Genomic DNA, 27886 nt, shown 5'->3' on the forward strand with positions numbered 1-27886 from the left:
ACAAAGCCCTCATTCCTCCTCCTCCCTCTCCCTTCTGCGTTGCCCTGGCACTTGTGCCTTTGAATCACTTGCTATCCCCTCCACCTTCAGCCCCACAGCATTTAATATACATACCCTGAACATGTACAGAAGCAGCAGCATGGCCTACTGGAAAAAGCACATTCCTGGGATTGAGAGGATGTGGATTCTAATCCCGGCTTGATGTGTGACCACGGGCAAATCACTTAACTTCTCTGTGCTTCAGTTTCCTCAACTGGGGATTAAATTCTACTCTGTTTCTACTTAGACTGTGAGTCCCAAGTGCGCCAGGGACTGTGTCCAACCTGATTAATTTTATCTAGCCAGGCAATTAATACAAGAACATAGTAAATACTTAAGTACCTTTGTTGTTGTTGTTCCCACCTCCCTAAACTGAGCTACCAGCACTCCAGTCCCCACTTGTACATTACGTTTAGCCTGTGCTACCTGGCCAGGCATCAATTTTTTTTCCATGCCCTCTGATGGTGGACATGACTTGGGCTGTGTGAAATCAAATACTGTGAATGGGCTCTGAGCCTGGCTGATCGAGACTGCTGTTGAGAGGAAAGTCCTCATTTGAGGGGCAGAGAAGGGGTCTGTGGACATTTTTTGTCTCTGCATTCAATCGACAGTATTTAGTGAGCACCTCCTGTACAAAGCACCCTATTAAGTACTTGGGAGAGCATAATGGAGTTACTAGAGAAGCAGCATGTCCTAGTGGAAAAGCACAGGTCTAGGAGTCAGCAGGACCTGGCTTCTAATTCTGATTCTGCAGTACATCTGCTGTGACCTTGGGCAAGTCACTTAACTTCTCTGTGCCTCAGCTACCTCATCTGTAAAATGAGGATTAAGATCGTGAGCCCCATGTGGGACAGGGACTGTCTCCGAAATGATTAGCTTGTATCTACCCCAGCACTTAGAACAGGCCTGGCTTAACTAAGTGGTTAACGAATACTGTAAAAAAATTAATGTGATCCCTGCTATCAAAGTGTGCAACCTAGCAGGGAAAATATGCTGAAATAGTTACAGATGGGAAGAAAAAGCGGGAGCTTAAATAATGGGCTATGTAAATTGATGTGTACAGAAGTGCTGAGTTGGTTGTCATTTCACAAGTTGGTGGGGAGTATAAAAAGTAGAAGACAAGTTAATTGGGGAAGGGTTCGTGGAGGAGATGTGACTTCAGGAAAGCTATGAAAGAGACAGCTGGGGCTTAGATGTCAAGGGAGAGAAAGTTCCAGGCCACTTATTGGGAATCAATCATATTTACTGAACGTTTACTAAGTGCAGAACACTGCTGCATGAGCAGTAGGTTAGGGGGGGGGAGAAACAAGAACAAGACACAGTGCACAGGTTAGCTTGAGAGGTGAAGCATGCAACCTGACATGTAGTAGGTGAAGAGAATGGGCTTCAGTCTACTTTCCTAAGTCAAATGGAGCTGTTCAGTTAAATTAGGTCCCGCTTTGCCTCCCTATTACGTTGAGGAGAGTGATCAAGTCAGTCTTTGGACGTGGGAAGAGCGAGTCCCCATTAGCCCGTAACACTGTTGGCAGCCTGGACTGAAACCAGAGAACACGACTTCATTTTCTTTTCTTTATGCCTATAAGTGGTGAATGCCTAAAGATAAAGTAAGGTCCAGGGAAGAAAGTCATTTCATCTATTGAACATTCCGCAAGAACCGCCCAGCCTGCCACCTTCTGGAATTGAGGAAGGCATTTCATTTTGGGTGTTGCAACCCAGTAAGCATCACTTTCAAAGTGACGTGACACTTCAATTTGGCAAACCATCACGATAATCATGACTTTTTTTCCCCCTCATTTTCCTTTTTCTTAAGCATCCTACAAGATAACCGATTCAAATTTCACCAGTCTCTTTGCTTATTAGTGGTTTAGCTATGGAGTAGCATAGGGATATCTACATTTCATAACTGAGATGGTTTAAAAAAACATATTTTTTAGCCGTGAGACTAAAAACAAGATCACTCATGACCGTAGCATTCTAAATGATTTTCAGATGCTCTTATTTGGCTTACTAATTTTCTGGGCTCCAGAATAATAATTAGCCTGACAGGTTACCACAGAGAAATAATTTACCTAGCTGAATGCAGATGCATCTTTACAATGTCCCTTACAAGGTTTTAGTCAGTCAAGGTTGTTTATTTCTCATCTTTAAATTCTGTTTTAAAAGAGGAGTATTTCCACACTGTGGCACTGTTGAGCCTAAAAGCTTGAGTGCCACATGAAAACTGCAGGCAAATTCACCAGCTTCAAGCAAGGAATAATTATAAGTAATAATTACGTGGCAAGGACTATTTTCAACTAAGCCTGTCAGTCAAATGCAAAACTCTCAGGGAAGTTGACTTTGAAGTGTATCTCCTTGGCACTGTCCAAAATTCAAGACCTGTGTGAAATACCAAACCCTACTGGTGATGTCAGATATGTTTCTTAAATCTTCTGAGGATTAAAAAAGAATACTCCTGAAGATTGTCTCTTGGGTGGGTGTGGGGTGGGAAGCATGATTTCATAAACACCTTGGGAAATATACTAACCCTTTTCTCAATCATTACAGCTTTCTAATAAGGTGGCAATGTCCATTTCACCAATCAGCTGATATTCATCTAACATTGTTTAGTGGATTTTAAAACACTGCCTCCTATTTCTTAAAAAATACCTTCTAATCCTTCTGTAATCTGGGTGTTGGGTACACCGACTGGGCATAAAGATGGACAAAATCTACAGGTTCTGAATATGAAGCACTGTGTATTTCTCTGACAATGAGGTAGTTGCATTCCTGCAAATCCCTCGTGTTTGTCAACAGTTGTTTTAATGGGAAATGAAGTGCCAGCGGGATGATGGTTCAAAAACACTTGAAATAGTCCCTGGCTTCTATGACACTGGTTCAATCAATCACATTTATTGGGCACTTACTGTGCTTAGAACATGAAATTCAAGAAATGCAGAAAATGAAGGCTAAAAATGAAGTAGACTATTGCACGTCACATGTTTCTTTGATCCTCTAGACTGTAAGCTAGTTGTGGGCAAGTAACAGGTCTATTAACTCTGTTATATTTGCACTCTCCCAAGTACTTAGTACTGTTCTCTGCACAGAGTAAGCACTCGATAAATACCATTGATTTTTCTGTCACTTATTGGTGGCATTTACCATGAATTTTTGTGCTTGAAACAATGAACTGTGAATAATTGTCATTGTTCCCACCTCTAACGACGGATGCCCTTCCAGGTTACTCTAAACTGAAAATGGAATCACAGCTGCTTCTGCTGCTGTTTGCAAGTTCCCACTTACACTCTGGGAGCCGGGATGTGGGATCTGGGGTAGTGGAATGTATTCCTGGAGTTGTGGCACCCCAGAACTAGCTGCAGTATAGCATGGCACTACAACTTCCAGAGAGACTATATCACGAGCAGTGCGACAGACAGCTTTCTGGGGATGGTACTGCTGTCTTAAGTGATATTTATCAAACTAATAAAACTGACCTATCAGTTGTATAAAGAGTCTGCATGTGGACCACTGTACTAAGCCTGAAGGAGAGTGCAACAGAGTTAAAAGACATGATTCCTACCCTGAGGGTGTTTATAACTGAGTGAGGAGACAAACTGAGACAATTTTCTGATAGAAGAGAAGGCCTTTTGGAACTGAAAATACTAGCCATATAAATTTCACCACGAATTAGGCTGGATTCTGATCATCTTTCAGAGAAGTCTCATTTTAAGAGGTATGCCCCCAACAAGAGAGCTGAACTTCAGCATTACCTAATCATATAAAGTTAGGTGCCGAAATCCAGAATTCTGCACCTGATTTGGTTTTGGGAACCCCTCACCCAACTTTACTGTCCAAGGAAGTGATGGATACAGAAAATGGAATGAGGTCACTTTTTTAAATGGCAAAAACACAGACTGACAGAATGCACCACTTTATTTCTCTCCTGTTGGATTGACCAGTAACTGTATTCTTAGTCCTTCTGCCACTACAGTCATTCTGAGAAAGGGATCTCATGAGCTGATAGTCACAAATCATCCCACTGCTGGACAAGTTGACAGAACAAGCTAGTCTCCAGTGAGTCTCTGCATTTGTAAATTCAGGTCGAAGTCTGGCTGAGCCCCCGGCACCATATCTTCCTTAAATCACCTGACATCTCTCCCTTAGTACAGAAAGGAAGAGGAAACCTAGCTAAGAATGATAGGTTTTATAATTTCCTCAGAACACCCTTTACTCTGCCAGCCCAATTCTGTTTTGACATGATACGTTTAGGTCACCTATTTATTGGTTGACAAGTGAAAGTCACTAACTCCCCTCTTCCTTTCTGGCTCCAGAGGGTGGCTTGACACAACTCCAGATCTATGGCTCCATCCTTGCCCACTCTGTGTTCTCTACAACTGCTATTTTTTAACCCAGCAGCGAAGCTGACTTCGCCATCTCTATTATCAACTCTGTGGTCACTCAACCTCCCATGATGATCTGTGACTTTTAATTCTCAAAGGCCGGCAATATCACCATCCTTCTCATACCACCTTCCTGCACTAAATACAACCTCAATTAGTTTCACTCCAGTTCCTAGGAAGACAGAAATGGAGGGGGAAAAAAGATTAAAATCAGAGAAAAATATAAATTCCATTAAAAACAAAGATCCACCTTTATCCATGTACAGTATGCTGTCAGTTTTGGTACAGCACATCCTGTTTGAAATTATTTTTGTTCACTGCCCAGATCACCCACCCAGCTAGCTTCTTAAATAGCTGTTCTTTCAAAGGTAGCCATCTTCTGAGACCCCACCCTCTTGTTGAAATTACAGTCTCTCTTCTCGGTGTTCCTCCTGGCACTTATCACACCCATTAATGATCACCTTAATGATAATCAATAGTGCTGCTCTCTGTAACCCAGACATTAAATGGTAGTATGTGAATTTGGGAGCCCACTAGGCTAAAGGTTTGGGAAAATAGACCAAAAGCATGAGACCTGTTCCCTGGCCACTAGGAGCTTATACAGACTGAGAAAGGGAAGGGAAGGAAATTGGGTTTGGCATAAAAATTGCTGTGGTTGGGGTGGGTGGGGAGGTGAAAGGCCATGTTGCCTTTTCTGATTGGGCTGGATCTGATTCTGAATTGCCTGGATAGGGGGCCCCACACACATCAGGAAAGGGCCACAGACCTTGCCTTGTGGAGTCTCTGAAGTAATTTTTGAAAAGCCTGCCCAGGTCCCTGCAGGGGTGGGTTTCCAAGACCAGGATGCCCTAGGCTGGAGGGAGTGAAACTGTCCTACAACTGACAGCCCCCTGAGGAAAGTTCAGGGGGAACTGAATCGGAGTTAACCCTCTGGAAAAGTCTATGTGAAAGCAGCAAAGGCAAGCTGCTTCATATTTACTCTATCAGAAGTCAAGAGGGCTATGGACTAAAGCAAATATCAAAATGTCCCCAATTCACTTTTCTCACCAGCTCACTTTTGTAGCAGCCAATATATTCAAATAAAAAATACCCTTTCCACTATTTATGGGTTGATTTATTCACTGGTGAACCCCAGAACTCTAGTGGTGAATCTCTAGGCTGTGGTTGCCAATCGGTGAGTTCACTAAACACTATTTTACTTAATATGAAGCTCCTTTAGTGCAAGCATGAAAGTAAAGGATAATCCATAATGCTAAGGGTTTTTCATGATGTATGAAAACAAGGTATAAATCCAAAATATCACTTTAACCTATAAACTGGGTACAAATACTGGATACTCAAGCTGCCCACATGTTCTTTTTGTGCTATTTAAAATACTATTCTGTCAGTACGGAGGTTGTACAGGATACTTCGGGTATGTGAATAATGGATTTGAAATTTTCTCCAAAGTGAATCCATTTAAGTCAATTTCTAATTTCTTTATTCTGCTGAATATCTAATCATTTGGATATTCCAGTCAGACATCTAAACAGATTCACATTATCATGCAGCTATCCAGCCAAATTGCTTGGCAGTGATCTCATAAATGAATCCTCTTGGCTCAAAAAGGGGCTCATCTGACCATCCTAAATGCATCCAGCCCTCCCAAGGAAGTCAAGGGCAATCAGATCAGCCCTCAAGAACTAGGAAAGTCACTCTGAATTTTTTTGGGGCTCCCCAGTCACTGTTTCCTTGCTGCAGAACTGCTATTAAGTCTTCTCTTAGTTGGAGGAAGGGTGATATTGGGGTGTCTTGCTTCTAAGGAGAGGATTTTGGCTCCTCGAAGAGGCTTCTGTTCCACATCCCCAAAACTGATACTATATTTCACAGGGCCAAGGGCTCAACCTCTGTTCTTTTAACCTGAAAGGAAGTGATCCTCAGAAACCACATCTCCTATCTCCTCCCTGTAAGGCACTGCATTCCCCCCTAGATCGCAAATCAATCCGTGGTATTTATTGGGTGCCTACTGGATACAGAACACCTATAAAAGTATAATACAGCAGAGCTGGTATATGCAGTCCCTTCCCATAAAGAGCTTACTGTCTATGAGGGGGGACAGATATTAAAGTAGATTAGGGAAGGGGAAATAGCTGCGGAAGCACTGAGGAAGAATACAAGAATATACAGGTGGGAATGAAACACAGTCCCTTGCCTTCAAGGGGCTCACAACCTAAGAATATGAGTGAGGGATACGGAAACGGTGACACACAAGGAAAAGTGAGATAACACTAAAGTGGCATCAAACATATTTGGAGGAGCAGAATTTCACACTCCTCATGAGTAATTCCAGCGGTCACAGTCACAGTGACCGCTACAGTCCCCAGTCGATGGACTGTAAACTCATTTCTGGACTGTGCGCTTGTTATGGGCAGGGAATCTGTCTACCAACTCTGTTTATTGTACTCTCCCAAGTGCTTAGTATATTGCTCTGCACACACTGTGCTCCATAAATACCACTGATTGGTATGGGCCACAGCCACGGTGGCCACTTCCCTGGGCCTCAGTTGCCCCATCCGTAAAATGGGGATTAGGACTGTGAGCCCCATGTGGAGGATGGACCGTATTCAACCCGACTAGCTTGTATCTAACGCAGCGCTTAAAACATTGCCTGGCACACAGTAAGTGCTTAACAGATACCATAAAAAAGTTAGAGTGAATACAAAATAATGGAATTCATAGAATAACTCTTGGTAATGATAGAAATGGTATTTGAACCACAGCCTTCCCAAAGTTCCAGGTTTGCTGGAGGCCTCGAGCTGTGGCTGCTTGTCTGTCCTTCCTTCCAGGAAGGTGGGATTGAGACTCCGGGATGATTCAAGAGGGAGACCTAGCTCCAGAATAGAAATGGAAGAACTAATAGGTAGGTGCTTTCTTGGCAGCTGATTATATTCAAGAAAGGGTCCGGTAATAGCTTTCCCTACCTTTTCAACTGGTAATCTTCAATGGGCATTTACTGAATTTAAATGAAGTGTTGAGGTCTTCTTTTCGTGTGATAGAAGAACAATAGGTCATTTCTCATGGGGGGAGCTGGGAGGCGGGAGGGGCGGGGAGGTATAGTAAGCCTGCCAAAGGTGGCCAAGTGGCCAGAACAATAAAAACAAGGTTACAATACCAGGCAAAAGAAACTTCTCTTAAGTGATTTCCTACATGTAAAACCACTTTTGAAATCTTTAGAAGTCTGTAGCTGTCATTTAGGGGAAAATCCCAATACAGCCGAATTTTAATTTCAAAGCACTTTTGTTAACAATGAAAATACCCCAGATAGTCCAGTATAGGATATTCAATTATTTAAAATAATTAAAATATTGAAGAAGGTTATAATAAATCTGCTGTGCTAACTCAACACAAGTAGAGGATATTTATATTACTATCATTTGGGGACCGTAAATTGAATGATAGCCCTTCACAATAAAATCCTGTGTTCTCTGGAAACATGATGAGGCCCGTCAAAGAGCCTCTCGGTTGGGAAACGACCGGAACTGTTCCAAAAAGACTGCAGGCTGGAAGTGGTGGAAGGAAGTCATGAACAATTCTGCTTTCATTGGCTAGGGACAGGTTTCTTTCTCAAGCAGTTCCTGATCCAGCTCCATTCTAGTGGAAGAAGTCAAAGGCTTACAAAGCTCTAAAGAGAGGCTGTCTCTCTGATAGTGTCTGACCAAGGTTGGAACAAATGAATGTGTGGGGGGGGGAGGGGGAGGGGTTTTTTGCCTATTCTTTTAGCTCCATTTGTCATCCTGTGTACATTTATTCTCCTCATTAGTGTCCGATTACACCAGAAGGAAGTGTTTTATAATCTTCTGTCCCCCAAGTGCCTAGAAGAGGGCTCTGCAAACAGTGGGAGCTCAATAAATTGCAGTCGATGATGGCATACCTCATACTTAATAAAAGTACCATAATAATGATGATATTTAAGCGCTTAGTACGTGCCAACACTGTTCTAAGCACCAAGGTAGATACAAGGTAATCAGGTTGTCCCACTTGAGACTCTGTCTTAATCCCCATTTTACAGATAACTTCTCTGTGTCTCAGTTTCCTTAAGTGGCTTACCCAAGGTCACACAGGAGACAAGTGGTGGAGCCGGGATTAGAACCCCCGTCCTCTTTCCACTAAGCCATGTTGCTTCTCTGCAATTTTTATCAAATGATGATACAGACAGGACATTGTTTCCAGGTTAGGTTAAATCTTTCACTGCAAGCTTTTAGTGCCCAGTTAGATAAGCAGAATGCACACTTGGATTCTAGCAATGAGCAGGGACCTTTGTTTGCCTTGATTCCAAAACAATCCCCGACAGCCTGGTCAGCCTGACAGTACAGGAAAATCAATCAACTTGTATTTATTGAGCACTTATTGTATGCAGGGCACTGTACTAAGCACTTGGGAGAGTACTATCTAAGGAGCTCTGTTGTTGGCAACAAGCTTAATAAAGAATGGAACATTTTAACAAGAAATTTTGAGCAAAATAGCTAAAAGAGTACCACACTCTGAATCTTTATTAAGATATTAAGCATACTGTTTTAGATCACAATTTCCAATACAATGGCGAGTGGGGGCTGATGCCACCACTTAATATGGCTATATAACTATTTTATGATCCCACTAAATGGTGAATTAGGGCTAGTTCATTCTTCCAACTGAAAATAAAGTCTTTGTGGGTGGTACAGTGCAACAAATTAGTTTGGGGGTATGTTTCCATTTTTTACAGCATTCAAATTCCTCCTCCTTCTGGTGAGGCAACAGTTAAAAGGATTTTTAAATATGAATTAGCACTGTGAATACTTGCATTATGTAAGAGACATAATCTTTAAATCCTGTTGACTCTGGTCAAAACTATAAAGGTTAAATGGGGGAAAAAAAACCAACAGATTTTGGGAAGCCCCTAAAAAGGATTGCACGTTAATATTGGCAAAGCCTCTAAAACACTGTGTTCCTAAATACACATAGAATTGGGTAATGCTAGATGACACAATGGTTTCTACTATTCTGTGCCCCAACAGCCACTAACATGTTGCTGGCACTCATCTTGAATAAACAAATAGGATAGCAAGTAAGTTACAGTCAGGAAAGACTGTGCCTTGAGAAAGCAGCCACTCTACGACACCTACATACTACTTGGGATACAAATTAGCCTTCTAAATGTGAACCTCATCTCACAGTGGCTGTGCTCAAGAAGAGGTGTTGACAAGTTTAAATTTTTCTGATTTGTGAAGTAGTTATTCTTGACAAAATGTGAAGTTTTTAAATTCAGTTTTTTTGTTTAGCTGTGCAAGATGATTCCGAAGGAGGAAGAGAGTTGTATTACGGAATCCTGAGAACGGAACGCGGCTAAATGAGGTCTTTTCGTTCTGTTTCGAATAATTTTGGGAATGTACACAGATTGTATGGCAGTAAGCTCATGTCAAAAATGGAAATCAATAAAACTAACTCACTTTCCAGACCAAAAAAGAAGTGCTTAAGGATGCTTTGCCTAAGAGGAATTTCTTGGAAAAGTATAGACTAGAATGGAATTGGTTTTCAGGTTTCTATAACAGAGGGGTTATAGTACTATTTTGACATAGTACTTTGACAGTTTTTTACTAATACTAATTGGCCCTTTAATGTAAAGGAAATTGGGTACAGTCACTTCTCTCTAAGGTGTCTCCAAATGAAATCCTATGACATTATTTTATAGGAATTAAGATATGAGGGTAGTTAACTGGTTAGAAGTCTAGAAGGTTAGAACAGGCAAGAAAGTGCCCACACACCCTCTAGATTGTAAGCTTCTTGTGGTCAGGGATAATGTTTACCACATCTATTGTATTGAACTCTCCCAAGTGTTTAGTGTAGAGTGTTCTGCCCACAGCAAATGCTCAAAAAATAGCATTGAATGGAGGTGCCATTCAGCAAGGCAACATTCCTTCTTCCTCATGCCTCAGCCCTTTTCTGCTGTGATTTGAAGAGGTGCCTTTCCCAGTTCTGGGCTTTTTCTGCTCTAGGTGTGGTGCTGTTACTGACCACTACTTCCACCAGTCAGCCATCCCCTTAGAGAGAAAGAAACACACCCATATATTCCCAAGATTAGGATCCCTGGACAAAGATCATTGGCTTTGCCTCCCAATGTTTAAATTCCTTCTATTGTCTGGCACTGATCCCCCTCCACTCCAAAATAACAACTGTATTTGGTAAACACTGTGTGCCAAGCACTGTACTAAATTGTGGGATGGACACTGTATGTTCAGACTGGACACAGTCACTGCCCCACATGGGGCTCACAGTTTGAGAAACAGAATGGGAAACTGAAGCACAGAGAAATCAAGTGACTTGTCCAAGTTTACACAGCAGGCAAGTGGCAGAACCAGGATTAGAACCTTGATCCCGACTCCTGATCTTGTGCTCTTTGCATTATGCCACACCACTTCTCTATATCAGGGTGACATCAGGATGTGTGGGGAAAGTTCACATCCAGTTGCCCCCTACCCTGAACGTTAGGCGGTTAGAATTGCACAACTTCGCCCTGATTCCACCAGCTCAGACCTTTGGCTTCTACCCAGGGAGCTCCCCTGGTGCCCCTTCCGAAATCACTGGAGTTCAGACCTCACCTCACTTTCCACCAAGTGCTTAATAAATCCCACTACTAATTCCTCTTGATTCTCCTTCTTCCTAAGACCGTGAGTCTCATGTGGGAGAAGGAATGTGTCCAACCTGATTATCCTGCTTCTACTCCAGAGCTTAGCACATTGTAGGAACTTGACAAATACCATTATTATTATAGTTGGAATTTGTTTTAACTGTCTCCTCTGCAAAGTATGTTTACAGCACTGGCAGCCAACTCAAAACTGTTCTGAAAAATAACAAAAAAGAAATGCTAGAGGCCAAAGCCAATAGCGACTCTTCGTCTTTTTTTTCCCCAAGTTATCCTGGCACTTGTGTCGTTAACTGTAGTCCATTTGCATCTGTCTCCTCAAACTCTTATCTAAGGCATTTTAACCAATTTGCCTGCTACTGCATTGGACTGTAAGGCTCTTGCAGGCAGGGCCTGGGCCTCTTTGGTAAGCCCCTAGCATCTACTACATTGCTCTGCACTCAGAAAACGCTCAAATGCTGTTTATGATGATGAAGAATGCCTCATCAATACTGATAATGAATTGACTGTGATGTCAGAAGTTTAAAATGTAAGATTAGTTCTAGTGCAAGTGTCTTCTCCCTGGATGTAACTCTGTGGCAATTACAGTGCTTATGAATCTCTGTATACTTAATACTTGATCCAACATACTGCCAATGCTTGATGAATGTGAACAATAACAAAAGAACTTCAGTAAATCTACCAGTACTTCTCAAATCTAATAAACTTCTAGTAATAATAGTATATTTGTCCACAATAAACATTATTTAGCACAGTGCAGGACATATAGCTAATAAATATCATCATCTTTAGCAAACTCAAGAAAAGCAGCAGCAGGATGAGGCTGAATGTTCTGTTTTCATCAAAATTCCCCCATTCACAACCTGATTTCTTTTAAATATTCTTTCCACTTGGGCCTACACCAATTTTGTCTGGATGGTCTTATATTTACATACAACCTGAGTTCTTTGGAAATAGATGAACTAATTAAGAAAGACACACTACTCCCTCAGTAGTCACAAGGAAATCAACTGAAAACACAAACTCTACTCTATCAATACAGAAACTCATTCCTGATTTCACACACTTTTACTTTTAAGAGAAACCATAATCCTTAAAACTTCGAAGGGATCAACTATATTCTAGAACAGAAGTGGTGGGTCCCATTTCCTTCGTTTGAAAGATGTAGATCATGGAGGTTAAGGGAATTGCCCAGGGGTATGTGAGTTTTTCCTTACTGGCCAGTAGAGAAGCTGGAAGGCAGGAACACCTGGGGAGGTGGGTAGGTACCTTGGAAATTTCAGCTGCCTCTGGCCAGTGAGGTTAGCCCAAATGCCAACTTTGCCCACTGCCTATCATCACCCTACCTTCTCTGACTCCAAGAAGGGGTGACCTCAGGCAGGTAGTGTTTATCGGAGGGGCCAGTCTGGCACTGGAACATTATGTCATGTTGTTGCGATATGGTGGAAATAGGGTTCTCTGCCGCAGAGAACTCTGACCCTGAATAACAGGAAAGCAAAGAGAGTGTTTCTGCAACATGGTGGAACTGACCTGAAAATTCCTGGTTCCTAAAACTGTCCAAGGCGATCACAATGCTCAGCCCTGAACTTCTGAAGTAACTGATCGTAGCATCACTGATGCATGTAACTTCTCTCCAGAGGAAAATAATTATTTCTCTTGGATCTGGGTTTTATGTTCATATTTGTCACATAGACAGGGCCTTTGCCAGGCTTATATCTTTGTGGGAGAAGAAAACTATTTTAGGCATTACTCCAAAGGACCTAAAGCAGTGATTTCTCTATTAAAGGCACCAGTACATTAAATGGTACCCCATTGGGAGAAGATGGGGAAAGACAACCCAATAGCTTAATTTTCCACCCCTGAGCATTCCCATTTCTATTTCCTCCCCATGAGCATTCCCTATTGAATTCTGGGGTGTAGAAAGATGAGAAAACAGTTGAAAAATGCAGATTTCACACCCACTGCTATTTAATTGTATTTTTTCCCCCATCTGACATTTACAAGAAAACCCACCCACATCTCTCAGATTTTGCACAGGGCTATTATGGTGCCTTGGAAAAAAAATGTCCTCTGAAAGTGACTCTCAAAAAGTGGGAAGCGCCTCTAAAGAGCACTAATTTACAAACAAAAGGGAGAGGGAGTAAAGAGTCAATAAGCTTAGCTCATGTCAACTGCAGGTTCTAGAGGAAAATTTTAAAATACACAAAACTGCTCTTAACTTGTCTACTGCAACCAAACTGTCACCTTGCAAATGGGCATCTCATCCGGGTTTAGGTCCGAAGCCTTTATCTTCATTAGAAACAATTATATTTTCAACCTCAAAAGCCAATAGCACTGTGGTCGCCTGGCAGCCTGGGTCTTCTGGATAGAACCCAGACTATCTGACTGGCTAGCGAAGAGGCCTGACTATGCCAGGAGCTGCCTGATTACGTTGGTCTGAAAAGAACAAATTTAGCAAATTCTCAGGATGCACCCCAATTGCAGTATTGAGGTTGAGCAGCAAACCGGTCCCTTTTTAAGCTTTGGCTGTCCCTGAAGTGTGGAGCATGTGTTCTTGCTCTTTTCTCTCTTCATGTCCAACTACTTAAACTTAAACTGCTTAAACTGCTGCTTAAAAGGTGTAAAGTTTTAGTAACTTTTTTTTTTGTATCTTGTCATGATCATAAAACCCTGTTGTTTTTGAAAAGTTTTAGACCTGAGAGTGCACTCAAACCTCAACAAAGGCACACGGAGCTCAGGGATGGGAGAACAGTTTTGAACCCCAATTTTACAAATAAGGAAAATGAGGCATAGAGAAGTTAAGTGACTTGCCTAAGGTCACACAGCAGGCAAGTGGCAGAGGAGGGATTAGAACCCAAGTCAGCCAACTCCCAAGATCATGCTCTTTCCCCTAGGCCAGGCTGCAGCTGTAAATCCTGTGCTGCAATGGGTGGATGGGTTTGCAGCAGCAAATATACTGATATATCCAGCTAAGAGGAACAGAGCTCTGTGACAATCACGCCAGTGGAAATCAGGGAGAGTGACTGTGTTCTGTGAGGAGCTAATACATATTATTCCTTCCAGAGATCTTACCTCCAACCTCACTCTTTCTACCATTCTTAGTCAAATGACCATTCTCCTGCATCCTAGTTAGGAGAAATCCCACAGAACCAAATATCAATCCTCGAAATTATGCACTGTATGGTGAACAGAAAAACCTTTTGGGATGTCTTTATGCTTCTAGCCATCACTATAGGGAAGTCCTGCCTATGGGTTAGTCATATTTTGGCCTTATATCTGTAGGGGAAGTGACAATGCCAAAAAAATTTGGTCAGACGCATATCTAGCGCCACCTAAAAAAGAGAAGGGAGACAAAACATTCTAGTTAAGAAATAATTTTTAAAACATTGCTTATGGTGGCAAACCCTGAAATACTCATAGGAAGAGGAGAGAAACTGTAATATTATGAATCCATCAAAAGATAAAGATAATGTAACTGACCTTTTTAGAATATTCCTTTTCTTTGGGAAATCATGAGGGGTAAAATGTAAAGAAGACAGATGAACAGTAATTAGGAGGATTGTGCATGAGATAAACTGAGAATGTATTCCCCAAGCACTTTTATTAAAGAAAGAGACCGTGCCAAACTACCTAATAATTAACATAAAACATTTTAAATTGACTAAGCGGTATGTCTGCCTTAGGCTCTTTACTGAGGGGAAAAGAAAGATTAAATGTGTGAAAACATCCAAATGAGAAAAAAGCTACCCTGTTTCAACATGATAGTTAAAAAATGGGATCTGAGCTTGCTACAACTTTCTCTAACTCTATCATTCTAATCTTTATTACAACACTCAATTATGACTCACTTCATTGTGAGCTCTGCCCCTAGAAATGGGGTTAAAAGGAGGCGGGGAAATCTTGGGTGACTTGGGGAAAAAAAGAATGCTACAGTCTACCTCCCTCTGTTAGTTTTATTTACTTACTCTTTAAAAGGTCTAAGATAAAATGCAAATGGAGTCCTGTTTGCCTTCTGAAAAACAATAGCAGAAGAAAATTAACAGGATTTGCAAAAGAACTAAATTCTCCCCACTTGCCCTAAGAATGTTAAACACAAGCAAAGTTAAGCAAGCAAACGTTAAATTAAAAATAAACAGAGATTTAAGACTATAACACCTCTAATCCAGATTAATCCTCGAATGACTTATAAAGTACAGATTTGGGAAATTTTAACTGTCACTGGAACACAGAATGACTGAATGGTGATTCAAAGACGTTAAGCCCTTTATCCCGGGAGTTGATCTGCAGCATGACAAGGTGGGTGGGAGGCACGGTGGACCCTGCTGGGATGTGGATGGACACCCTTGCTTATGGTTTTCAATGTTCCCCAAAGACCAGAGGGTTTTTCAACCATCCCAAATGGGTCCCATAATGCTTCCCTCCTTCAGAAGAGATGCCTGAAAATGCATCTCTTCCCTCCTCCATCCCAGGGCCGCTGACTCACTAGTGACTCAAAGGGAGGAGTTGGACTATGTCCAATCTGATTGTCTTTTATCTACCCGAGCACTTAATACAGTGCCTGGCACTAAGTAAGTGCTTAACCAATACCTTAAAAAATGCCAACTGCTCGGGACAGCCTTTCTTTATGACAGCTATTGTTTCATCCTTTGTTTGGCTTGGGATCTTTGGGGGAAAAAACCCCTATTTTCTTTTTTGACAAAATTCAGTTTCCATCCCTATCATCCTTTCATTTTCTTCATTCAAGACCTTTACATTTTGTACTGAAGACCACCACGGACCAAGTGGGGAGAAATCACTGATTTACAGCATGACTCCTATTTCCTTTAATCTGAACTATTTTGGTTTAATTTCCTTTTCCTCCCGCTGCCCTGAGAGAATTTATTCTTCTTGGTTCCTCCAATTATATTTGATCGCTTCAATTTTACTGTAACAGGGCCACCTTTCTTTCCCTCACCCTGCATGCTGTTCTTGTTCCAGGTGAATATTCGGGGGCATATCAAGGTCCTGGAAAAAAAAATTGTTTGCCAATGCTAATGTTTTACAATACAAATCGATAGAGACTTCAACAGCGCATGTGAAGTATCGAGGCTTTGCTCTAATGAAGTCTCTCTCCCCTCCTGAGATTGTTTTCAGGGAATGTTCGGTAATTTACAACTTGGCCTGGGTGAGATGGTTACATGGTCTCTGGGATGTGACATGATCTCTGGGCTAACGAAAGTTTCCTCAAGGTTCCTTATGAAAAATACCCTGTACCTTTTATTGGTGTCCTCTCCAGATATCTGCCTACTTTATTTAGAGGGAATACTAAATTACTCAGTAAAATGTGACTTTTGAGGTAGTCACGTGCAAGCAACTAAGAAGTAAAGTTCGGGCCTCTTGTCTCTCAGAAGTACAAAATGTGTCTCAGTAGAAAACTGTCCTAAGTTGATAAGGTATGAATCTACAATTTGGTTAAAAAAAATCCCACTCTAATGCAAAAAGCAGCTCTCTTCCAGCTACCCATAGGAAGCTTTATAACCACCATTGTCCTCCACACCATTTATTGAGCCCCTATACAAATAGGGCAGAGTACTGTAGTAGGTGACTGAGAACATGGAAATAAAAGATAATCTCCTTGCTCTCAAGAGGCTTACTGAGTTCCCTCAAAAATACAAGAACATCATTTTCAATAATTGAGTTTAACCCAAATGTTGTAATGATGATGATGTTGGTATTTAAGCGCTTACTATGTGCAAAGCACTGTTCTAAGCACTGGAGGATCAGGCTGTCCCATGTGGGGCTCACAATTTTTTAATCCCCATTTTACAGATGAAGTAACTGAGGCACAGAGAAGTTAAGTAACTTGCCCAAAGTCACACAACTGGCAAGCGGCTGAGCTGGATTAGAACCCATGACCTCTGACTCCCAAGCCCGGGCCCTTTCCACTGAGCCATGCTGCTTTTCACTCTACTAAGCTCTTAATACAGTACTTTGCACACAGTAAGCACCAATAAATATGATGGAATGAATGAATAATAAGTCAGAAAAAGAATACGGAAGATTTTTTTTTCCTCCTTTGGAGAAAATTGGCTGGTCCACGTTATTTTTATTACAAACTTAAGTCCCCAAGTTAAGAACCAGACAGAATGGATTGTCCTTTTCTACACTTCAGAGTGAAAAAAAGCAAGTTTTATGATGATGCTCCAATGATTACATTACTGAATTCTTCAAAGATTTGAATTATATGACTGCTTCACTACTAAACAAACTAAGCCCAAACTAATCAGAGTTATGGGGAATACTTAATTGAGTCTCTTTATTTAAAAGGCATACAGTCCCATTTATCTTTGCCTTGGGACAAGTCGATCCATTTGTAATGTTAATAATGTTGTAGCCTGGCTCTATTATTTGACACTATATTTAATATTGGTGATTGATTGGTTAGCTACTTTGTTTCTGATCACTTTGCAGAAGCAGCAGAGAAGCAGCGTGGCTTAGTGGAAAGATCAAGGGCTTGGGAGTCAAAAGATCGTGGGTTCTAATCCCAGCTTCGCCACTTATCAGCTGTGTGACCTTGGGCAAGTCACTTAACTTCTCTGTGCTTCAGTTTCCTCATCTGCAAAATGGGGATTAAGACCGTGAGCCCCATTTGGGGCAGGGACTGTGTCCAACCTGATAACCCTGTATCTACCCCTGCATTTAGAACAGTGTTTAGAACATTGTAAGCACTTAACAGATACCATCATTCATTAATTTAGTCTGCCTGAATGATGGGGTTTTCGGTATCCTACATCCCCTTAAAGATCCCAGATCGTGGGACAACCTGATTACCTTATATCTCCCCCGGCGCATAGAACAGTTAGCGTCATTTGCTGCTGGCTGTTGAAGTTATATTGTACATCCATTTAAATGTAAACGCAGATTATAAAATCCTTGAGGGTGGAGAGATTGTGTCACTCGATTCTTTTGAATGTACACATACTATCGATCAATCAGTAGTATTCATTGAGTGCTTACTAGGAGGGAGCATAAGCGTTTGGGAGAGTACAGTTGGCACAGAGAAAGCGCTTAACAGATACCATGACCATTATTATTAGTGAAACCTCTGGAGCAGAATCCGCTAAGTAAAACAGCCACAGCTTCCAAGAGGCTGAATATCTTTTAAAAAATAATAATAATAATTGCAGTCTCTGGAAAGGAAAACTGTTGGCTCCAAAAGAAATGAGAAAAATATTTACCCGCCGGTGGGGATGGGGGCGGAGGGGGGAGGGGGGAGGGGGGAAATAGCTTGCAACCAGCATTTGTTGAAGCGAGCGGCTGGAGGATCTTAGAAACTAATCAATCACACCTGGTTTCTGCACCAGTTCTGAAAAGAAAGAACAGATGTACAGCAATAGCAGTAGCACAGCTTATTGTGGAACAGTGAGGGACATCCAAAAAGCCAAGGGGCCCGAAGCAATTTCTCTCCCACTCTTGAATCAAAAAAGTCCAGTCGGGCACTTTGACATATGGACAGCCATATGCTCCATCACTCTGTGGACAGGCTATGATTCACTACCTGCCAGATTGCAAGCTCCCCTCTGGAGCTGGCCTGTAAGACAGGGTATCCATGCCAAACACACATCAATGCTGAATACCTGTCATGTGGTCTAGCACCCAGAAAGAGTCAGGGAGCGTGCTAGAGACAGAATCCTGAGGCAAGTTTACAAAAGCAGCTTCATTCATTCATTCATTCAATAGTATTTATTGAGCGCTTACTATGTGCAGAGCACTCTACTAAGCGCTTGGGATGAACAAGTCGGCAACAGATAGAGACGGTCCCTGCCGTTTGACGGGCTTACGGTCTAATCGGGGGAGACGGACAGACGAGAACAATGGCACTAAACAGCGTCAAGGGGAAGAACATCTCGTAAAAACAATGGCAACTAAATAGAATCGAGGCGATGTACAATTCATTAACAAAATAAATAGGGTAACGAAAATATATACAGTTGAGCGGACGAGTACAGTGCTGTGGGGATGGGAAGGGAGAGGTGGAGGAGCAGAGGGAAAAGGGGAAAATGAGGCTTTAGCTGCGGAGACGTAAAGGGGGGATGGCAGAGGGAGTAGAGGGGGAAGAGGAGCTCAGTCTGGGAACGCCTCTTGGAGGAGGTGATTTTTAAGTAAGGTTTTGAAGAGGGAAAGAGAATCAGTTTGGCGGAGGTGAGGAGGGAGGGCGTTCCAGGACCGCGGGAGGACGTGGCCCAGGGGGCGACGGCGGGATAGGCGAGACCGAGGGACGGCGAGGAGGTGGGCGGCAGAGGAGCGGAGCGTGCGGGGTGGGCGGTAGAAAGAGAGAAGGGAGGAGAGGTAGGAAGGGGCAAGGTGATGGAGAGCCTCGAAGCCTAGAGTGAGGAGTTTTTGTTTGGAGCGGAGGTCGATAGGCAACCACTGGAGTTGTTTAAGAAGGGGAGTGACATGCCCAGATCGTTTCTGCAGGAAGATGAGCCGGGCAGCGGAGTGAAGAATAGACCGGAGTGGGGCGAGAGAGGAGGAAGGGAGGTCAGAGAGAAGGCTGACACAGTAGTCTAGCCGGGATATAACGAGAGCCCGTAATAGTAAGGTAGCCGTTTGGGTGGAGAGGAAAGGGGGGATCTTGGCGATATTGTAGAGGTGAAACTGGCAGGTCTTGGTGACGGATAGGATGTGTGGGGTGAACGAGAGGGACGAGTCAAGGATGACACCGAGATTCCTAACTGCACGCTGGCCCTCTCTTTCTGATGATCCTGAAATCCAAGCCGACAGTGCTGAATCTTTTTTCCATTGGAAAATTAAAATAAGGAACCTCCTCTTGAACTGTACTCTCCCAAACGCTTAGGCTTCCGCGTAGTAAGCACTCAATGAATACTACTGATCGATTGATAGTATGTGTACATTCAAAAGAATCGAGTGACACAATCTCTCCACCCTCAAGGATTTTATAATCTGCATTTACATTTAAATGGATGTACAATATAACTTCAACAGCCAGCAGCGAATGACGCTTAACAATCAGGTTAACTGTACGGTCCAGCCAGTTTACGTGGGTTCTGATATCAAATATTTCCATAGCTCATTTCCAACAAGGAGGTCAGAACCTTCCACAAACATCATTTCCACTACCATCAACATCTCTGTAGGCAAGCGGTAGCTGGCAGTGTGCCCTTTCCAAGAAAGAAGCTGTAGTTCACAGAATGAACCATTTCCTCAGGTTGTACATCACTGTACATCAGTGGTGAAGTTTAGGTCAAAAGACAGTTCGTCTACTTGCCTGTGCTTTCGCATGAACTTTGTCCTCCGAGAGTCAAGGATTGGGTTTTAAAGCATTTGCAACTCGGTGCTGTGAAACTCAGCCCAAAGCATAAATGAATTATTCCTAAATCCAGTCTACATTTTAAAAATAGAATTCCACTGCATGGGCCAAGAAAACTGATTAAATATGCTGTACAAAACAGTTTTTGCTGTTGCACTGGTACCAACAGGAAGGACCAATGAGCAGACAGCGCTACTAACAATGCTGTTTACACTATCAATTTACACCACATTGGAATTTCTATTTTTTATGAATCTAGTGTAATACACTACGAGGAAGGAAACATGTTACGAGAACACATTTGTAGTTTGTCAGATTACATATTTGGGTGTTGATAAAAGATTTAACTTAGATGCCAAATATCAATCCACTGTGTATTTTTGTGAATATTATGATTGTGCCCAAGTAGGTGACTGTCCAAGTAAGTTTCAAAATAAAATTTTCAAAGCAGAAGGCCCACCTACGGCATTTACTTTCTTTGACACACTTAAGGTTTTGCAGACTGATTGAATGTGTCCTTCAGAATTCCTCATCTAACTTAAAATTAAATCTTTTCATCACCATAAACATATTTACACATAGTAGCATGGGCTAGAATGCCAATCAAAACATTAACAGTACTCCCACTTTTTTGCCTTCAAATGAAAAACACAAGTCACTGAAAACTTGACAGAAGTACAAAGAGAATGACTATAAATGATGGAGATCATCTACCAGGATGCATCTGAGCTGCTAAGAGGGAAAGTGTTACTATGCGTATGTAAATATGGCAGTGTATTTTCTGACTCGACATATTTAAGATAATCATTTACTGAGCACTTATTGTGTGCAGAGCACTGAACTAAGCGTTTGGGGGAATATAATACAGCAAGTTGGTAGTTATCTTTCCATATTTATTAAGTGCTTTCTACATGCAAAACACGGTACTAAGCACTCAGGGAGACAGAAGATTATCAAGCCAGATCCAGTCCCTGTCCCATGTGAAGCTCAGTTTAAGGCGGGGGAATAACCACTACTGATTCCCCATTTTTACAGATGAGGGAACCAAGGCACAGAGAAGTGAAGTGACTAGCCCAAGGTCACACAGCAGGCAAGTGGTGGAGCCGGAATCAGGGCTCGGGTCCTTTGATTCATGCCTATGCTCTTACCACTAGGCCAAAGAAGGATTACCAAAATTGAACTCTGCCCCAAAATGGCACCCAATGGAACTTGGGTGTGGCAGCTACCAGAAAAATCCTTGGCAACAACCACTTTGGGGCTTCCCCCCGCCGTATCCCTAGTAACGTTCTGGGTCTGCAAGATGAAGTGGGGGAAAGCAGAGGAGAGCAGTCTGGAGACACAGAAATTTGTGTGGGCCTCCACTGATTTGGCGAGAAAACCAGAAGTAGCAGACCAACCGTCAGATAGAGTGACCTGTCACTGACTGGGGGGGGTGAGCTAGCATCGACCTTCCTGTCCTACTTAACAGCTGAACACTTCATAATCTATTGCCTTCTTTGCTCACCTTTGGCTGTCAAGTCCTTTTCCTAGCACTCTTGAGTAGGATGTGCTTCTAACTGAAATTCAGAGTGGGGGAAAAAGGGGGAGGAGAGAGGCAATGAGGAAGGCAGGGATCATTTTACCTATGAATGCTCACCCTCCTATCCAAAGATCTTTAATATTCAAAGCTTTCCTACTTTAGGCCAGAGATGAAAAGTTTAAATGAGGATGGAGGGTCTCTGCATCAGATGATTTTTACTCATAATAATCTTCCATTGTAACCCAGGTAACCTACTAGGTCTATGGCTGGCTCAGCCCAAACTGAGACGGGGACAAAAAACACATTTCCTCCAATATGAAATGAGGCAAAATAATACATAAAATTAACACGGCAGCATCTCTAACCACTCTTTAATAGCTCACTCTATCCCATGAGCACATACTTATTAGTCTCACCTCTCTGCTGAAAATAAGAGGAAAGTTTTTTTATATGTTAATACATACTTCAGTTCAAAGCCTCAGCCTTTCCCACGGGGCCAAACGTTATTAGATCGTCAGGGCCTGGTTGATTCTACTAGTTATGTAAATGTTTGTTAATTTTAACCTTTTTCATAATTTACTGAAGCAAAATATGAATAATCAAACAAAACAAGTCACACATTTCAGGGGGGTAAGTTGAGATTTTCCATTTCACAGCGGGAAAGCTTGACTGGCCACCTTTCATTTATGATAAGATGAATTATCAGGCACGGTCATCACTGCTATTAGCGATTATTTTATTGAGCACCTTCGGGGCTTAGGGTGGGCCTACAGAAGTAGTATAAAATGTGACCTCTGCCCACAGAAAAATAGGAATAGGAAAGGCAGGCTGACATAACTGATGTGGCAGTAGCTAATTAGTGACAGTAGAATGATTCAACCAATAATAGGATGGCACAAAAGTCCGGAGATGGTTAAGAGGCTAGCGTGACTGGCAGGATGAAAGCAGTTTATCAGAGATTTCCTCCTTGAGAAGTTGGCTTTCTAGAACACACCAACCTACCCATTGTGCCTCGCTCTGGTCTCTCCTAATCAACCCCTGGCTCACGCTCCTTCTGCTAGCTGGAACTCCTCCTTCATATCTGACAGATCAATCACTCAAAGGTATTTACTGAGCAGTACATGTGGGCAGAGCATTATATTAAGGGCTGGGGAAAGTCCAGTACAATAGAGGTGGTAGACATGATCCCTGGTCACAAGGGGCTTACAAGACTAGTAGGGGAGATGGACATTAAAATTACAGATGTGGATAACGGCAGAGTGTAAAGACACGTACTTAAGTGCTATGGAGGAATATTAAGGGGTACGAATCTGACTGCCTAGACGATGCAGAGGGGAGGGTGGGAAGTGGAAATGAGGACTTAAAGAAGCTTGGATCTCCACTCTTCCCTTCTTCAAAGCCCTATTAAAACCTCATCTCCTCCAAGAAGCCTTCTCTGACTAATCTCTCATGCCCCCTCCCTATTTTTCCTCCCTTCTGTGTCACCTAGGCACTTGAGTGCGTTCCGAACGTACATACTCTTATACTCTGTTCCATCAGAGGCATTTATCGAGTGCTTCTAGCGAGTTCTAAGTGCTTCAGAGAGTTCACCGCAATAGAATCGGTACTCAAGATACCTATCTACAAAAAATACAAAGGGGAAATGGCAGGATATAAGGTTATGTATATCAGCGCAGTGGGGCTGAAGGTGGGGTGACTATCATGTGCTTAGAGGGGACAGATCCAAGTGTATAGGTGATGCAGAAGTGGGAGTGAGCAGGGGGCCTCCCCTATCTACTTTACTCTGTCTTGTCTCCCCCTCACCACTGCTACACTGTTAGCTCCTTGAAGGCAAGAATCATGTCTACTTACTCTACCGTATCCTGTCAAGTGCTTAGCACAGTGCTCTGCTCCCATTGAGCACTCAGAAAGTATCATTGTTCGTCTTGGCTGATAGAAGGGCTCTGAAGGACAGTAGGCAAATGGCTCGGCAAAGCTGAGAGGAGGGTGCTGGGGAAAAGTGTGAGGAATGGCTCTTAGGTAGGAGAGTCAAAGTAGGACTCACCTGGTGGAACATTTTGAAAGGAATGTCAGAAGCTTGTTTTCCGCTCCATTGTAAGCATCTTGAGGGCAGAGAGCCTATCTTCTAACTCCATCGTACTCTCTCAAGGACTTAATACAGTGCTCTTCACAAAGAAGGCACTCAAAATATGTGATTAATTGAAAAGGAATAGGGAATCTGTGGAGATCTTTATGAAAGGGAAAGATGGGCTCAATGTCATTTCAGAGGACGTTTGCAGCTGTACCTAAGACTAAGTAGGGAGGGAGGGAGGTCAGTGAGGAGGCCATTATATGGTCATTCAGCTGGGAAATGATGAAGGTTTGTGTCAGGTAATATTTTATGGATGGATCTCTGTGAAACAGTGGAAGAACCAGGAAAATTTGGAGAGATTCTTCTTGTTTAAAATCTCTGAGAGGAATTTTTAGCTCTGTGAGATGAATCCGATCCTGGTGGTTAGGGAGCAACCATTGGGGCCTGGGGGGAAAGAGCAAGGGAAGAGGAGTCAGAGGTCTGGGATTCTAATTCCAGGTCCACCACTTTTTTTTTTGTCTGCTGTGTGATTTTGTGCAAGTTACTAACTCTTCTGTGAATCAGTTTCTTATTCTTCTGCAAAATGGGGAACACCTGTCCTCTCTCCTACTTAGACTGCAATCCTCAAGTGGGACAGGACAGTGTCTGAACTGATTATCTTCAATCTGCCCCAGCGGTTAGTATAATGATCAGTACATTGCACTTTACAAACACCACAATTGTTATTAATAGAGAGGCGCCAGCCCTCCCATCTTTCTTTTCAATACGAGTAGGACAGACCTGATGCCATCTCTGACCCGAGCTGTAGGAAGTTGCACACTAATATGCTCTTGTTTAGCTATGCGTTTTATTTAAATGATGTCGCAGTCATTTAAAAATAACTCTGTCACTCAAGATTGATTTTAAACCATTGAAAAATGACAGGATAAAAGGGAGATAGACTCCTGGTCATTTGCAAAGGGAAATGACTGTCAAAGAAAGGTTTTCATTGTGCCAACTAAGAGCCCAGTTTGGCATTTGTCTGAAATTAAGGGTCATATTTCACTTGAAAGAAAATTATAACACCTTCCCTGATGAAGCCCTAAAAGAAGACAGTTCTGCATTTGCTTCAGGAATCCACAGAGATATTTGAAAACGGAGAAAGGGAGGAAGGGAAGAAAGACAGTTTAACATTATAAGAAATGTCATAACTGGAGTAGACCAAGTGGCTACCCCAGTGGACCACCCAGCCCAGAATTCTGCCTGCCTTAGTGACATTAGGATGCTTGTAGGCAATGTGTGATGGTCGCTTCCTTGCCCTCAATCCTAATGCTTAGCACTGTTCCATGTAACCTCTTTACTTTCCCCTCCTAATACCCCACAAATCGTCTTAAGCCTTCTACTATTCCTCTAACAAAATACTATGGCCTCCTGCCAACATAATTCTTCTTGAACTTACTCATCTAATATCCTGTTGCCACAGGATGTGTCAACAGAATCCATAAGTTTACCGACCAGGGTGGGGAGACATGATTGTGGATGGATTAGTTCCTGGCCAGCAAATCTAGTTCTGTGCCAATGCCTTCTAGCAGCAATTCATGATTTAAAGAGAAGGGAGACTGAGAGGAAACCTACATCAGTTCATCCAGATTAAATTCAGGATCATGCATGACAGGGAGTGGGATGATGCCTACGAGGACGAGATCCAGGGTGAGGCAGACCACCCCCAAACAAAAGACTTCAACATATCATGAAGAAATCAATCAATGATATTTACTGAGTGTTTACTGAGTGCAGGGCACTATGTTATATGCTCAGGAGGAAAGAAATGTGGCTCTCTACACAGACTATCACAATACTCCTCTTGATATATAAAGATGGCTTCAGTGTCAAAACAGACAAGGAGGGAATACTAAAATTATGGCACCACTTAATTTACCAGATACTACTACTGATAATAGTGGTATTTGTCAAGCACTTACTATATGCCAAGCACTGTACCAAGTGCTAGGACTGATGCAAGATATGATAATCAGACATAGTCCCTGTCCCTCACTGGGCTCACAGTCTAAGAGGGAGGGAGAACAGGTATTGAATCCCCATTTAACCGATGAGGAAAGTGAAGAACACAAAGCTGTCACTCACCCAAGATCACAGCACAAGCAGGCGGCAGCCAGGATTGGAATCCAGGTCCTCTGGCTCCTAGACAACTACTCTCTCTACCAGGCCTCACTACTTCCCTGTCTAGCTGACTGTTCAAATATCTTGTTGATTGCTCTCTGAAAATCACAATGCGTCTTCTGACCACACAGTGTGGAATAGCTGGTATGGTTTCTGCAGCATATCAGATGCAGGGAGAAGCATCAAGTCCTTTAAATAGTTTTCACAGGCTGTATAAAAAAGCTACCAGTAGATTGGGATCCTGGGAAACCTTGAAAAGTTCATTGAGATTCTGTACGGGGTTCATGACATGGTTGGTCGAATCAAGGCTAGGGATTGCCGTATCTAATCCATCCCCTATTGTCAGTGGGGTAAAGCAGGGGTGGGCAATAGGCTCAGTCTTGTTCAACTTAGTCTACATTGTTACACTGTCCTCCTTTAGGATGTGACAGACCTTGGAAAACATTCCCATTCCTCCACAAACCCCTCCAACTCCAGAAGCTGCAGGGGCATCTCAAGTCCTAGAAGCAGTCTGCAAGACCCTTCTTCAGACAAATGAAAAGAAATAGGTATTTATAACATTATTTCTTTGAAATAGTGCCAAAAAGCAGGTGTTAATTAACTTTCAGGATCTCTGCCCAGCTTTTATGTAGGTTTTTTTCTTGCTTAAGAGTGCAAAGGTATTGTAGGTTTAGGTTCGATGTAATCTCTAAGAATTTTGTAGACCTTGTTATAAGCATGATTTTTGCAAACTGAATACCAAATGTGAAAATGACATGAAATTTGAATCAAAAGCACTTGCTTTTCTTACATAAGATTTTACACTTTTAAATCAAATTTGATCTTTTCACTCTTTAAAATTATGAAAGACAAGCAGAAATAGCACAAACCTGTAGACCTAACACCCCCAAACTACTTCTCCCTCAACTATTCATTCATTCAATAGTATTCAAGCTTGGCCAATTGTCAGCTGTGTGACTTTGGGCAAGTCACTTAACTTCTCTGTGCCTCAGTTACCTCATCTGTAAAATGGGGATTAAGACTGTGAGCCCCAGGTGGGACAACCTGATTCCCCTGTGTCTACCCCAGCGCTTAGAACAGTGCTCGGCACATAGTAAGCGCTTAACAAATACCAACATTATTATTATTATTAGTATTTATTGAGCGCTTACTATGTGCAGAGCACTGTACTAAGCACTTGCAATATACAATTAGGCAACAGATAGAGACAATCCCTGCCCAATGATGGGCTCACAGTCTAACCTACCAAGTCTCCTATGTTCCAGGTAGTTCTAGTCTGAATTATTTTAAAATACACACTTCACAGAGCAGAAAAAGGAAACAAATATGGTGGAAGGTCCCAATGGAAAACAACCCAAACGTTACTGATTGGTGTGAGAGAAGAAAATGAACAGGTGTTGATTTTCAACCAGATAGCAGTTACCTGAGAAATATGCCTGAGTCATGATAATTCTCACCTGGTACTTTCCCACTCTTGGTCGTCCTTATCTTTTTCTTCTTTGGGTTCCCCAGCGTGCGGGTGTTTCTGCACAATTCGCATCCCACCAGCTTTCACTTAAAAACAGAGAAACGGTGATTAATGAGGCCGTTATTAGATGGGTTAGAAAAACATAATGCCTGAAGGTCAGAGGGAATCAGATGACAAAATCCTCAGGCATCCAGTTGCTAAATATTTTCTCATGTGGTTAGCAACAGGGCCATATTTCCCAAAAGAATGCTGGTTTAGAGAAACCCTGGATCTCTTCTGGACATT

The 27886-nt window shown here is 42.3% G+C and overlaps 1 protein-coding gene across 1 annotated transcript in view; it reads right to left on the reverse strand.

The window, feature by feature from the left end:
- The window catches only part of LOC100089913 (death associated protein), a 45655-nt gene that overhangs the window by 7301 nt on the left and 10468 nt on the right, over positions 1-27886 (reverse strand). The window contains exon 2 of the mRNA XM_029053836.2: positions 27591-27687. Coding sequence (XP_028909669.1) covers positions 27591-27687 — 97 coding nt within the window. The remainder of the gene's footprint in view (positions 1-27590; positions 27688-27886) is intronic.

This window comes from Ornithorhynchus anatinus, chromosome X3 (assembly GCF_004115215.2).
Source record: "Ornithorhynchus anatinus isolate Pmale09 chromosome X3, mOrnAna1.pri.v4, whole genome shotgun sequence".
NCBI classification, from domain to species: domain Eukaryota; kingdom Metazoa; phylum Chordata; class Mammalia; order Monotremata; family Ornithorhynchidae; genus Ornithorhynchus; species Ornithorhynchus anatinus.